Here is a 13,407-nt window from a genome sequence, read left to right as displayed (position 1 = left end):
CTCCAGCCTGGGCAACAAGAGCAAAACTCCGTCTCAAAAAAAAAAAAATTAGTATATATCACCAAAAAAGGATAATGTGTTGAGTGTCCTTATTAAAAAGAGGAATTAACATTCAGTCAAAAAATTTATCCTGTGTTGTTTACAAAACACATACCTAAGACAAAATACAATCGAGTTTAAAGGGAAAGGATCAAACATTTCAGAATAAATGGGGGAAATCTGGGGAAAAAAGTAATAAACGACATGGCTGTGCAAATATTAAAGAATAAAAGCCCAGTAACTGGCCGGGCGCGGTGCCTCACACCTGTAATCCCAGCACTTTGGGACACCGAGGCGGACAGATCACGAGATCAGATCAAGACCATCCTGGCTAACATGGTGAAACCTCGTCTCTACTAAAAACACAAAAAATTAGCCAGGCATTGGGGTGGGCGCCTGTAGTCCCAGCTACTCGGGAGGCTGAGGCAGGAGAATGGTTTGAACTCAGGAGGCACCACTGCACTCCAGTCTGGGCAACAGAGCAAGACTCTGTCTCAAAAAAAAAACCAAAAAAACAAAACAAAAACCCCAGTAATTAAAAGTTGGGATTTGGCTGGAACAGAAATAGATCCAAATAAGAATTTGACTTGTAATATAGTTGGCATTTCAAATCTGTGGAGAAAAGATTTAGTAAGTAGTCATAGAATAACTGACTAACCAGCCAGGGAAATTTTAACAATTTGAGTCTACTGTATTCCTTACAGAAAAAAATAAAAAGATTGTGGATGGATCAAAGATGTAAATGTAAAAAACAAAAGCCTAAAAGTAGTAGAAGAAAATACAGGGGAACTTCCATCAACAGAGGCCTAGTGATACATACTGAGGCCTTCCATATGGTGGGAAGTAATGGAGCCATCAAAAAAAAAATGCAAGCACTGGTAGCTAACAGTCACTAGGAGCACTGCTCACTGAAAATTGACATTGCTACAGCACAAGCACAGAATGCAATCATGTTCTCGGGAAACAGCAGGATGTGTGTGCACACCTCCATTTGCGTATACAGGAACTATCTCAGGAAAGCCACACTGGAAAGTGGCTGCTCTGGGGCAGGGGATCTGGGAATCAAGAATGAGAGTCAGGCTAGACTATTCTCTGAATTGTCTGATGTGTGCATACTTTTCCCCAAATACAAAATTACTAAAAGATAATTTTAAGAGATAAACATATCTTAGTCAAACACAACAAAATTAGGAGTGAAGGTAGGTATATCAATGTAGAACTCAAGCAAACACCATTGAACAGGATGAACCTGGTATTTTACACACATAAAAAGCCCAACTGAGGCCGGGTGTGGTGGCTCACGCCTGTAATCCCAGCACTCTGGGAGGCCGAGGCGGGTGGATCACAAGGTCAGGAGATCGAGACCATCCTGGCTCACATGGTGAAACCCCATCTCTACTAAAAATACAAAAAATTAGCCAGGCGCGGTGGCGGGTACCTGTAGTCCCAGCTACTCGGGAGGCTGAGGCTGGGGAATGGCGTGAACCCTGGAGACGGAGGTTGCAGTGAGCCGAGATAGCACCACTACCGTCTGGCCTGGGCAAAAGAGTGAGACTCCATCTCAAAAAAAAAAATTAGCTGGGCATGGTGGCTGGTGTCTGTAATCCCAGCTACCTGGGAGGCTGAGGCAGGAGAATGGCTTGAACCCAGGAGGCAGAGGTTGCAGTGAGCCGAGATCGCACCATTGCACTCCAGCTTGGGCAACAGTGTGAGACTCCATCTCAAAAAAAAAAAAAAAAAAAAAAAAAAACCTAACTGAAACAAAATCATGGATATTTATAAAGTGAACTGCACAGAATTAGAAATACAGAGAAAATTAAACCAGAAGCATAGTGGAAGAGAGTTCCCTTAAACGCTTTCAAGATCAAGTAGGAAAATAGTAAATGCAATACAAAGAATCTGAATAATACAATGAAGTTTAATGGTATCCATCTATTTACAACCTTTAATGCTTAAAAAGTCTCATTTATTTGTCTAAATGAAATCAAATCCCGCCCAAGTCTGCTCTCACAGAATGTGCTTCCTGGGTGGTAACAAGACTGTCTAGGAGAGAGGCCTCTGCCCTGCCCTGTGCTGGTGGTGCTCAGCAGCCCGTGTGGAAGCCAGTGTCATCTACACAGATGCTAGCGGCCAGCCAGGAGGGCCCTCCTTCCTCCAGATCAGGCTTGCATGTGGCTATTTGTTCCCAGGGGCACAGCACTGAGTCCTCAGCAGCCAGGACCCATCCTGGCTCTCTCACTTCTGAAGCATCTCATATAAGGGGCTCAGTCCCCAGCATTCATGGAGCCTACCTCTCTTCCCAATCTCAGTAAATCCTTCTTTGCACTTTGTCTAGAAGCACCAGCCTCCCTCCTTTCCTTCTCTGGAAACTTCCAGCCAGTTGGTACAAGTGACTTAGACCAGAGATGGGGAAATTTTTTTGGTAAAAAGCCAGAGAAAGAATATTTTAGGCTCTGGGGGCCATTCAATCTCTGTTGCAACTCTGCAATTCTGCTGTTGCAGCATCAAAGCAGCCACAGACAAGCCAAGAATGGATCAACATGGTTTTGTTCCCATAAAACTGTATTTATGGACACAGTGTGAATTTCATTAAGTTTTCGTATTCAGAAAATATCAATGTGTCAAAAACCATTTAGAAACATACACATTTTTAGCTTGGAGGCTATACAAAAACAGGAGATGAGCTAGATTTGGCCCATGGGCCATAGTTTGCTGACCCCGAACTAGATCACTGAAAATAACGCCTATTGGGATTAATTCATGGGATTCTAGCAACTAAAAAAAAAAGTTTTAGAAAAAAGATAATAAGCCAAATTAAGGAAGGGAAGAGGATATGATTAGTGATAATAAAAGAAAGTAATAAATAAGACAGGAAAATACCCCAGCAGAAGTGATCACCAAAGCCAATGTCTGGTTCTTCGGGGGAGTGGAAGTAGAGAGGGTGGCAAGTCCAATAAAGAAAAAAATGGAAAATATAAACATACGATGGGAGATGTAAGATTTTATCAAAATGCCAATGAGATTTAAGAATTTAGAGTTATATACATCTCTAAAATATATTTGAAGGTCCCCAAAAAAGGGAGTTTTTTTCCTAGAAAACTATAAATTATCAAAAATAAGGGGGAAAGATCTAAATTGACCTATTAGTTTTGAAAAGAGTAAAAACACTGTCAAAGCTTCTAAGCTCCACCCTCAAGGATCTGAGCAATTTTGGATGAGTTCTATCACTTTCAAGGATCAGATGGTTGATTTAAACAATATGAGATGTTACCTTAATTTATGCTCCAGGCAAGTGAAGTGGGACACAGATTTTATTATTTTTTCTTGTATGAATACTGCCCATACAGTCCAGGGGCACAGATATTAACCTGTGCTATTTAATTTATTCCAGAATAAGGAGGATAGAAAGCTTTTAAATCCCTGATTAAATCAATTCATAACTAAAGAATCTCTCTTAAGGTTACACACGTGCAAATTTTCAAAAATCCACCAAAGGTGGAAGGATGTAATACTTTATGACCATAAAAGATGTTATCCTTATATTTCAAAATGACTCAGTACATTAACAAGGGAAAGGACCAGGAGCATATGATGATCTTGGTGAAGGCCCAAAAGTCATTTGGTAAAATTTAAAAATCCTGCAGTATTTTTTCCAGCTTGTTTGACTGCTTAGTTTCATATTCCTTATCTCATAAATGAATTGAAGGCTATGAAAGTTTTTCATTTCGGCCCCATCCACAAGATGTGCCCCACAGTGCCATCTCTGCCACTCATCTCTACTACACTTGATTTCCTCTTTATTTGTAACTTGGGATGAAATGGACAGGACTTTTGGCTCTTTCTCAGTGACTTCAATTTTTTATTACATTATAGTCAGAGAATATGACCTGTGAGATTTCTACATTTTGGAATCTGGTGAGATTTTCTTTCTGGCACAAAGCATGGTTAATTTCTATGACCATTCCAAGAAGATCTGCTGCACAAAGTTCACACACAGTGGACACATCAAGTTTGGTAACAGTGTTAGTTAAATAGCCAGATCCTTCTTTGTCTAGTTGATTTTCAAATTCTGATGAGTGATGGTTAACATATCTTGCTGTGACTGGGAATTGCTTAATTTCTTACCATGTTCTATCTTTCAAAGCTATGTTGTGAGCTAATGAAAGTATATAACTATCTTCTTGACAAATTATTCCTTTCATAAACGGACTGACAATACTACCACCAGTTGCTTTCTTTTAGCATTTCCTGATCTTTTTCAACCCCTTCACTGTCAGCCTTTTGGGTCACCCCTTTATTTTAGGTGGTCTCCCATAACCATCATATACACGTTTGTGACGTCATTTACAAATCAACTTGAAAATGTCCCTAAGTAGCTGAATTTAATCAGTTCACATTTACTATGATTAACAATATGCTTCAACTTACTCCTGCCATCTTATCCTTTCCTGTTTTTTTAATTTCTTCTCCTAATGTTTACTGGATCAAGTGAGGCAAGCAAAACACAGAGGATTCAGTTCTTTCCAGACACTGCCTGTTTCAACTATAACAATGTGGTAACAACAGCTCCAGGAAGCAGGGCTTGCTGCTCTACCAGACTCTCCCGTCATCCTCCACAGACTGTAGAAACAGGACTTACCCTTGAGACTAAGTCCCTGTGGGTCTTGACCTTATCTCAGAAAGGGGAGCGGGGGGCACACGGGGATGGAAGAGTATCAGGGGTAAAAAAAAAAAAAAGACATTTTGGGGACAGACAGGATGAAGACTAAAGAGGACTGACTCAAACAGTCAGAGATCCCAGACAAGTGAGGTAGGACATAAAAATTAGACATGAGAGAACATAGCATTGAGCAATATGAATAGGTTTATTTGAGAACCTAAATACAACCCACACCAGTACTGGGGCCCTCACCCATTTTACAGCAAGAACTGCCTCCTCTGTAACGAAGACAGATTCAGTTGAGATCTAGTGTTTTCCATTCAGGTAGCCAATTCCGTCCACATCCAGCCAGTCCCCTCTGAATACTCAATTGTCCTCACCTATATTCTTTTAATACACTGTTCGCAGAACTGTTGTCTTAAGCGTATGACATCGAAACTGCCACACAGCCTACCTCCTGGGCCCAGCATAACAACACATGCACATGTATCTTTCCATCTTATGCCAACGTCCTTTTCCCTCTTTCCTCACAACACAGCGTTGTGTTTTTTCTCCGTTTATTATACCCATCATTTCCTATCCATTCCACTAACTGGAACTCTTAGGCACCCCTTTTGCCTCCCAAGATCCCCAAACAACGAGTAACCATATGCCAGCCAGTGTTCTTTATCTCTTAGAGTCACAAACATAAGGAAAGCCCCCTTTCCTAGAAAAATGCATAGACCTACAGGTACACAAAATTCTGCACATAACTTAAAAAGGTTCTAGACCTCCCCAAAAGCCGTCTGCAGGTCTTAGGTTTTAAAATTCTGTAAATACAACACCCCCACCATAATTCATGATGCAGAGAAGACCTGGATCAGGGCCAGCAAAGAATTAAGAGGGGGAGGGAAAGTCAGTCTCTCAGCGAAGCCATATTTAGACACAGTATTTAGGAAGGTACAGAGTCTATAAAATGCATACATCCACCTAAAAATACACAAAATCTGTATGTGCTACTTTACTCTAGAAATGCAGGTTATTTACATATGCCTAAATCTGAGCAATAAAATTGCTTTGGTATAAAGTGTCATTTTCCACCGATATTTATGACAAGTTCTTACTGGCATAAACAAACACACGGCCTTGGGATCTCTGGATTTGTTCATGTGTTTTGTAATATGTTAAAATGAGAATGATAAAAAAATTCTTAAGTTTCAACTTACTTATGATTATAAAGTTATTCTACTTCATGTACATTGAGAGTGGAAATAAAGATATCCCAGGCCTCCCTGCTCCTTAGGGGTTTGGGTAAACTTGACTCAAAACTCCATTAATTCCATGGCCTGTAGAAGCTTTTAGCTACCCTGAAGATTTCTGCATATTCTGCATATTCCTTGGAGCTTGTTCTCAGGGGCACCCTCTTCTGGCTCCTATATTTATGTGTGGTACTTACGTGTTGCCCCATTTCACCCTGGATACAGCACTCAGCCCTTCCACCAGTTTCCATAAGAAATCCACCATGCCAAACACCCCTAACTTTAGGGAAAGACTTTGTGGTCACGAAGTTTTCCTACACAAGAGCTCAGAACTTCAGACCATCCTACTCCACTGGTTCCCTGGTCCTCTCTCCCACTCCAAGTCTACCCTTTGTTTTCTTACCTCCAACTACCCCAGGAGATTCAAGTTCTCTCTCTTACCATGTGGAGCAATTCAGCCCTCTCCAGGTCCTACCCCAATTTTAGATGTCCAAACCCAACACAGAGCTCAGCAAAACAAAAAGGAATCCAAATAACATGACCTTTCTTCCTTAATAGGCAACTGGGAATAGGAATTCGTTATAGCACTAAATGCTAGGCACTTTACGTTTATTTACTTCTCCTAACATTTCCATGAATTAGATATTTTCAAAACCATTTTAAAGATGAGAAACTTGAGGTTTCGAAAAATTAAGAAAATGAATATGGTTAGAGGAAGTGCTGTATCATCTTCATTTTTCCTCTCTCCCTCTCTAATCCATAGATCTTAACTCAGCTTTGCTATTTATATATGGCTCTTGCCCTGTAGTAGTATCAACCTTTCTCATCTTTTCCTAGATTTTACCACTGAGTATATTTTCCATCTGCTTCTGATATTTGCTTTCCATTCACCTAGTTTTTCAAATTTCTGAGAATATCAGTACATTGTATAAAGACTGAGAAATAATTCAAAAATTTTAAGAACAGAGCCAAGAGCTAGAAGGTCCCTTGGAAGGCATCATGTCCATGCTCACACAACACAAAGTAATCCCTCTTCAATTTCTGAGATGGCCTGACGAGCCGTGCCCACATTCTCACGCAGTAGACTATCTCAATGTTGGACTCTGATGCAAAGAGTTCTTCCTATCTGCAAGAGGCAATCTGCCGTTTATTCATGCTTCCAAGTTAGAAACCATGCAGTCATTCTGGACTTATCTTGGCTCACACTCTAAATCCTAGCAGGCACCAAGAGTGAATCCCATCACAGATGACCTACCCTTGCCCCCACCACCCACCCCCATCAGAAGGGCTAGTTTGGGTTGCTCCCATCCCAATGGTGGAATTGCAATGCAGACTTGTCTCTCAAAGCTGGTAGACGCCACAGCCAGTCAGACTGTTGACTGCGGCACAGAACGTGGGTCCCCTCTGCTTCAGCTGACAGCACTTCACGCCTTCCCAGGCATGGGCTGCAGTCAGCAGGGGCCAGGGCAGGGCTTGGAGGAACTGCCAAGGGGCACCAGGAAGATCACAGAAAGCACCAAAATGGATCGCCCAAGGAAAAGGAATTAGCTGCCAACATTTTAAGATTAAATTGTGTGTGAAAATCGAGGTTGGTGTTTTCTTAGAAGAGCTGTGGGCCTGTATTCGCCGTGAACACAGAGCCACAGCCGAGCTGAGGCAGTCCTCTCAGTGGACTGTGCTCTCTCCAGCTGGATTATTCCTGACTTGAGTCATTTATTACCTGTGTGGCTGTGACCTCAGACCAAGGTGTCCTCACACCTTGGTGTGCCCGAGACAGGCCCATTCTAGGCTTGTTGTCCAGATGTGAGTATCAACAGCACCCCCTCCCTTCACTCTCAAGTGCTCAGTTTGGACAATAAATTACATGGTCACCCTGGGCTTAATGTGCAAGCCAATTCTCCACCACACACCCATACCCATACTCCCACACACGACCACTGAATTCACACTACATGTCAAGCACAGAACCCTGTTATAAAGCGATTTTATTAAATTGATTTGGACATACTGTAGGTCAAATAATATTTTCTGAAGATAACAATTATGGACTTTAAAGCTCGACATAAAATTAGTAGCTTCAAAAGGGTTAGTCATATTCCCCAGCAACAGCATGATAAAATAATTCAACTATGTAGAAATATAGAACTCTAGGACTAGCTGGAAACTCGGAAATCATTTAGCCTAATGTTCTCATTTTGAGAGAAAACTAGACTCAAAGATTAAGCGATTTGCCCAAGCTCACATACCTAATAGTAATAAAGCTAGAAATCAAACCAATTTTTCCTAAAACTAAAATTCTATCAATGATATTTCAACTGGCTCTCTATCAACTAAAAGTCTAGGCTTTTCTCTAATGCTCCACCCTATTGTGACATGAAAGAGTGATAAGATACTACAGTAAATCGTACTTGTGGAATTCAGGCCTGGAAGGGGCTTTGGCAAATAACTAAGCCAGCCCTCTCTTTGTAAAAAGGAGGAAAAGTATCTGAAGTGACCTACCAAAGGCTTGTTAGCAGAGATGTCTGGATTAAAATCCAGATATTGACAAATTCACCCCCAAATCCCATCTCTAGTTTCATGGCCCACCCACTAAATCATGTGCTCCTTTTAAATCTCCTTTACGTGCTGAGGTTTTAGTTATACAAAAACCCCTTCCAGTCAAACAGAAAAAATTAATTCAAATATGGAGAGAAAAATCAAACTTTCAGTATTTTCGTGACTATTTTGAGTAGTTCATTTTCCAACCTCTTAGACAGCTGACAGACACCACTAACCTGATCACCTATTTCAGAGCTTCAAAGATCCTTAATTTCCCCAAAGACTTCCTGAGCAAAAGGACTACATGTGGGAAATCAATGAAAACAGGAATGAGAAAAGTTAAAAATTGGTTGCTTTTGTTCCTGTCATTGGGGACTTTTGGTCTTCTAAACATTCCTTGAGTTCCTCCACATGAGTTTTTAATATCAATCTAGCAAAAATTAAAACAAACAAAAAAAGGCCTATGAAAGTCAGGATACTGACCACCTCGGCATCTCTCCCCTTCCCCACTGCTTGCGAATGCCAGTGCTGGCCTGTTCCTTAAACGCACCGGCTCATCCCCCAGAGCAGCCTGTGTGCTCTGCCAGCGAGTGCTGCTTCTCCTCTGGCCTCAGCTCAACATCCCACCGCGGAAAGGCCTCCCTGACCACTAGCTAATGTCACCCCACCCCCACCCCACCCCACCACTAAAATCATCACCCTAGTTTATTTTCTTCATAGCACTTAATCACTATCTCAAACTACATTATTTATTTGTTTACTTATCATCTGTCTCCTCCACCAGAAGTAAACTCCACGAGAGTAGGGACCTTGTCTGTCTCATCAGTGGTATTCCCAGCACCTAGCACAGTGCCTGGCATATAGGAGGTGTTCAATACATATTTGTTGAATGAAGAAAAGAATGATGGATTAATAAAGACGTTCATGCCTAACAAAGAACTGATACACAGTAATCAATGAAGGGGTATCAAGAACTCCTATGCATTATTGCCCAACATTACAGAAATAGAGATTGAAACATTAGTGACTCCTCCTACCATCCACTTCTCATAAGGTCTCCCTAGCTAGGAAGGAGCTCCATCTGTTACCAAAGGAGCCCAGAGGGCAATTCTGATGAAGAAAAGCTCTCACTTTGCTTGCTTCTTCCTCCCTGCTATTTACATTCAGCTATTTCCAAAAAAATTCAAGTGAAAAATATGTGATGCAGCCACTACAAAATAAGTCTAACAGAGACAGTGATGAGCAGAATCCACACAAATAAAAAAGGTTCAAGGACACATATGTCTGCCAATGACTTTTCTGATAGGCTAAGTGAATGGGAATTATGAGTCACCTAAAATCTAAAATGAAAGTTAATGCCATCTAGGAAGGGATGGATATTTATGGGGATTTTGAGGACATATAGGTAGGGTGGGTTCAGAAATAATAGGATATATGGAAAGATATGTAGGGGTTAAATCAAGTGTTAACCTCAGAAATACCAGAACGTGATCTTAGTGGGAGCTGTCTGTTTTCCAATGCATTGCCAGTATGCTCAAATAAAGAGGAAGGAAGGGCATGAGCTCCTCAAGGGGGAGTATCTGGGATAGCTTTTAAGCAAAGTATAGATAGAAGGTGACTCAGGAGGCCGGGCAATGATCGTGGCTTTTTGTGTAGTCTTTCAACTATGGAGGCATCGTGCTGGAATCCCAGGAAGCGACATCTGTGACTGGGACCTGAGAGCCATCCTGGGTGGATGCTCAGAGGTCCACATTCAAAGTCAACCTGTGGAACACACTTGGCATGAACCAACAAATCAATCTCACATATGCCTCCTCAGAAACAATGTTCTGCTAGGGATTGCGTAAATATTTCTTGGGTCAATGTAGGTATATACAGGGTTTCCTTCCTAGTGGCACTTATGGGTTTTAAGATTTTAAACTCTTAGCAAAACGTTTTATATAACTGATATTTTGAGATGGTTTCTCTCCTTTGTGTGGACTCTCTGGTGGATGCAGAGGCTCGTACTCTGACTGAAGGCCTTTCCGCACTCATCACATTTGAAAGGTTTCTCTCCTGTGTGGACTCTCTGGTGGATGCACAGGCTCGAACTCTGACTGAAGGCCTTCCCACATCCACAACATCTATAGGGTTTCTCTCCAGTGTGGACTCTCTGGTGGATGCAGAGGCTCGAACTCTGACTGAATGCCTTCCCACACTCATAACATTTATAGGGTTTCTCTCCTGTGTGGACTCTTTGATGCATGCAGAGGCTGGAGGTGTGCCTGAAGGCCTTCCCACACTCTTCACATTTAAAGGGCTTCTCTCCGGTGTGGACTCTCTGATGCATGCAAAGGTTTGAACTATTACTAAAGCCCCTTCCACACTCACTACAGACATACGGTTTCTCACCTGTATGAACTCTCATATGAATTTGAAGATGGGAGCTCCAATTGAAGGCTTTGCCACACTCGTAACATTTATAGGGCTTCTCCACTGTGTGGATTTTCTTATGTCTATTAAGTTTTGTTGTAGTGCTAAAATCCTTACCACAATCATCACATTTATAGACCTTCTCTCCTGTATGGTCTCTCCAATGAATATGAAGTTCTGATATATGAAAGAAACCCTTATCACACTTGTCACATTTATGGGGCTTCTCAGCTGTGTGAATTTTCTGATGCATAAAAAGATCTGCTCTCTCAGAGAAAAATTCCCTACACATGGGGCACTTGTAGATCATTTTTCCTATTTGGTATCGTGATTTCGAGGAGAAAATTTCCTTACGATTACTACAGTTACAAGACTGTTATTTCATAGAGTCTCTTATTTGGCCATTTTGGCAGTCTATCTCAGGCTTGCTCTATTAGGTAAGTTTAAGGTCAGCCTAAGCTTTTCCCTGCCTGTCTTTCTACGGAAGGTTTCTTCCTGCATAGTGTTCCTCACTCAGTATTATTATCGATTATAAAGTGACATTGACTTCCACGTGAATTCTGTAACTCATTAACACAGAACTTTGTTTTAGATCCTGAGTTGTCAACATTCCAAGGGGCTCTCAAAGTGCAAACCTTTGCGTTTTTGAGCCCCTGGAATCTTCCTCTTGTAGAGTAATCTTGTACGTCTCACTTCTAGAAAAAGGACTGTACAGTATATGCCCTGTATCGAAGGATGAGATACTGCTGGCTGGTCTCGAGCCCCTGCAGTTGCCCCTTGAAGAGTCAGTTTGGCATTCTGCCTCTTGCACATCAGACAGGAAAGCCTTTCCAGCAAGCAGGCTCCTCGGGGTCCAGGTATGGCAAGCCCTGCTTTGGGGAATTCCCTACATGGGTATCATGCCGTCTCCTGTAATAGAAACATAAATAAATAAATTGAAAATGCTTTTATCTGGAAAACTGCTATTGATTCCAAAATTAATTTTATATAAATGTGACAGCAGTAACACAAACCTTTTTTGGTCTTGAAGAAGCTCTCTTATCTTCCAAAGATGTGTCTCTTGGATTTGCAGGTCTGAAGGAGAGAATTTGTAGATATCATGCTCCTGTTTACAGCTCAAGTATATAATCCAATTACAATCACTCATTGTAATTATCTGAGCAACATCAAGGGGAACATTATTGAAAGAGAAAAGAAATCCTCAAAAAGACCTACATGTGAGTATGAAAACCAGCTGTCCTGTAAAAAGGAACAACAATGAAAACGATCTCCACTTTGAACTTCAGAAGGTACAACATTGCTGCTTTTGGAGATAAAACATCGTATTTGACTTGCCTTCTAATCTATAGAAAGAATAAGTACATGATGTGTTGGTATCAAATGTCATTCTCCTACTTGTCCTCAATGATTTCCTGATGTACTTAAAATAAAATCCCAATCCTTAACTCAAACACCTGACCTGCCCCTCTCCCCACCTCACTCCCTGGGCTTCCTGCCTCTGGCTTTCTTTTTCAGCTCTCAAACACCCTAAGACTTTCCTGCCTCGGGGCCTTTGTACATGCTGTTCCCAGCACTTAAGCCACTCCCTCCCCTACTTTGTGCAGAGCTTTGCGGGTCAGCTGCCCCTCCCCTACCTAAAGAGGCCCCCGGCTAGACTCTGTTTTCATCTCCTTTGATTCCTTTAAAGCCCACAGGACTTGTAATTATCGTATTTGTTCCCTGGTTTTTAACCTGTCTCCTGTACTAGGATGTAAGTGCCATGAAGGAGGAACTGTGTGCGTTGCTCTCTGTTATAACCTGGCAATGAGAGGTGTTCAATGAATATTTTCTGAAAATCTATAGAGTACTTCAGGACACTCTCTGGCACCCACACACGTGTCCTGCTTCATTCTGGTGGAGCAGATAAAGGTACATTTCTTAGTGCCTTATTTCCAGTCTTTCGATAGCCTACAGGGGACAAAATACACCACAAATAGAATAAGGAGGAGATAAAAGAAGAAAATAAATCTCAAAATATTCACTCTGAAATCTTTTAAGGTTTAGGACTATGTTTTAGCAATCTTTTCATTTCTTTTATACTATACGCAATGATACTTTAAAATTAACTAAATGAAATCAATAGGTCTTCTTAAAGTAACACTTTTAATATGTTCCATACAAAGAGAACATGCATGGGTGTTTGAGGAGATGTAATGTTAAAATGTAAAATAAACTGGACTGCTTATAGGTGAAAGTGTTACAATTACAAAATTCAATTAGGTCCCCAAAATTTCGGCAAAAATGGTCATCTATCTACAAAAATTATGTTTGCATCTATCCTTTGTCCTAGTAATAATTCTAGAATATATCCTAAAGACACATTGGTAAAAATAGGAAATGACTGATATACCCGGTTATTCACTGAGGCAGTATTTGGCAGCAAAACTGCAAGCAACCGAAGGCCGATCGATAGGGAACTAGCCGAATCGAGTATGGCACCTCCTCACAAGACAAAAAGGAATGAGGACGAGCACTGTGCAC

The 13,407-nt window shown here is 41.2% G+C and overlaps 2 protein-coding genes across 12 annotated transcripts in view; both read right to left on the bottom strand.

Annotated features, from left to right (window-relative positions):
• RFLNA (refilin A) overlaps positions 1–13,407 on the bottom strand; it is a 346,100-nt gene that overhangs the window by 296,580 nt on the left and 36,113 nt on the right. The gene's annotated exons all lie outside the window — the stretch shown is intronic.
• ZNF664 (zinc finger protein 664) overlaps positions 7,905–13,407 on the bottom strand; it is a 41,528-nt gene continuing 36,025 nt past the window's right edge. For all 5 annotated transcript variants that reach the window (XM_057299561.2, XM_063593762.1, XM_057299560.2 and 2 more), the window contains 2 exons: positions 11,901–11,961; positions 7,905–11,796 (listed from right to left, as the gene is read on the bottom strand). In XM_057299561.2, coding sequence (XP_057155544.1) covers positions 10,412–11,197 — 786 coding nt within the window. In that variant the 5' untranslated portion in view covers positions 11,198–11,796; positions 11,901–11,961 and the 3' untranslated portion in view covers positions 7,905–10,411. The remainder of the gene's footprint in view (positions 11,797–11,900; positions 11,962–13,407) is intronic.

Source organism: Pan paniscus, chromosome 10 (assembly GCF_029289425.2).
Source record: "Pan paniscus chromosome 10, NHGRI_mPanPan1-v2.0_pri, whole genome shotgun sequence".
Classification (NCBI taxonomy): Eukaryota; Metazoa; Chordata; class Mammalia; order Primates; family Hominidae; genus Pan; species Pan paniscus.
The sequence above is the reverse complement of the archived record's forward strand: the minus strand, read 5'-3'. Positions and strand labels throughout refer to the sequence as shown.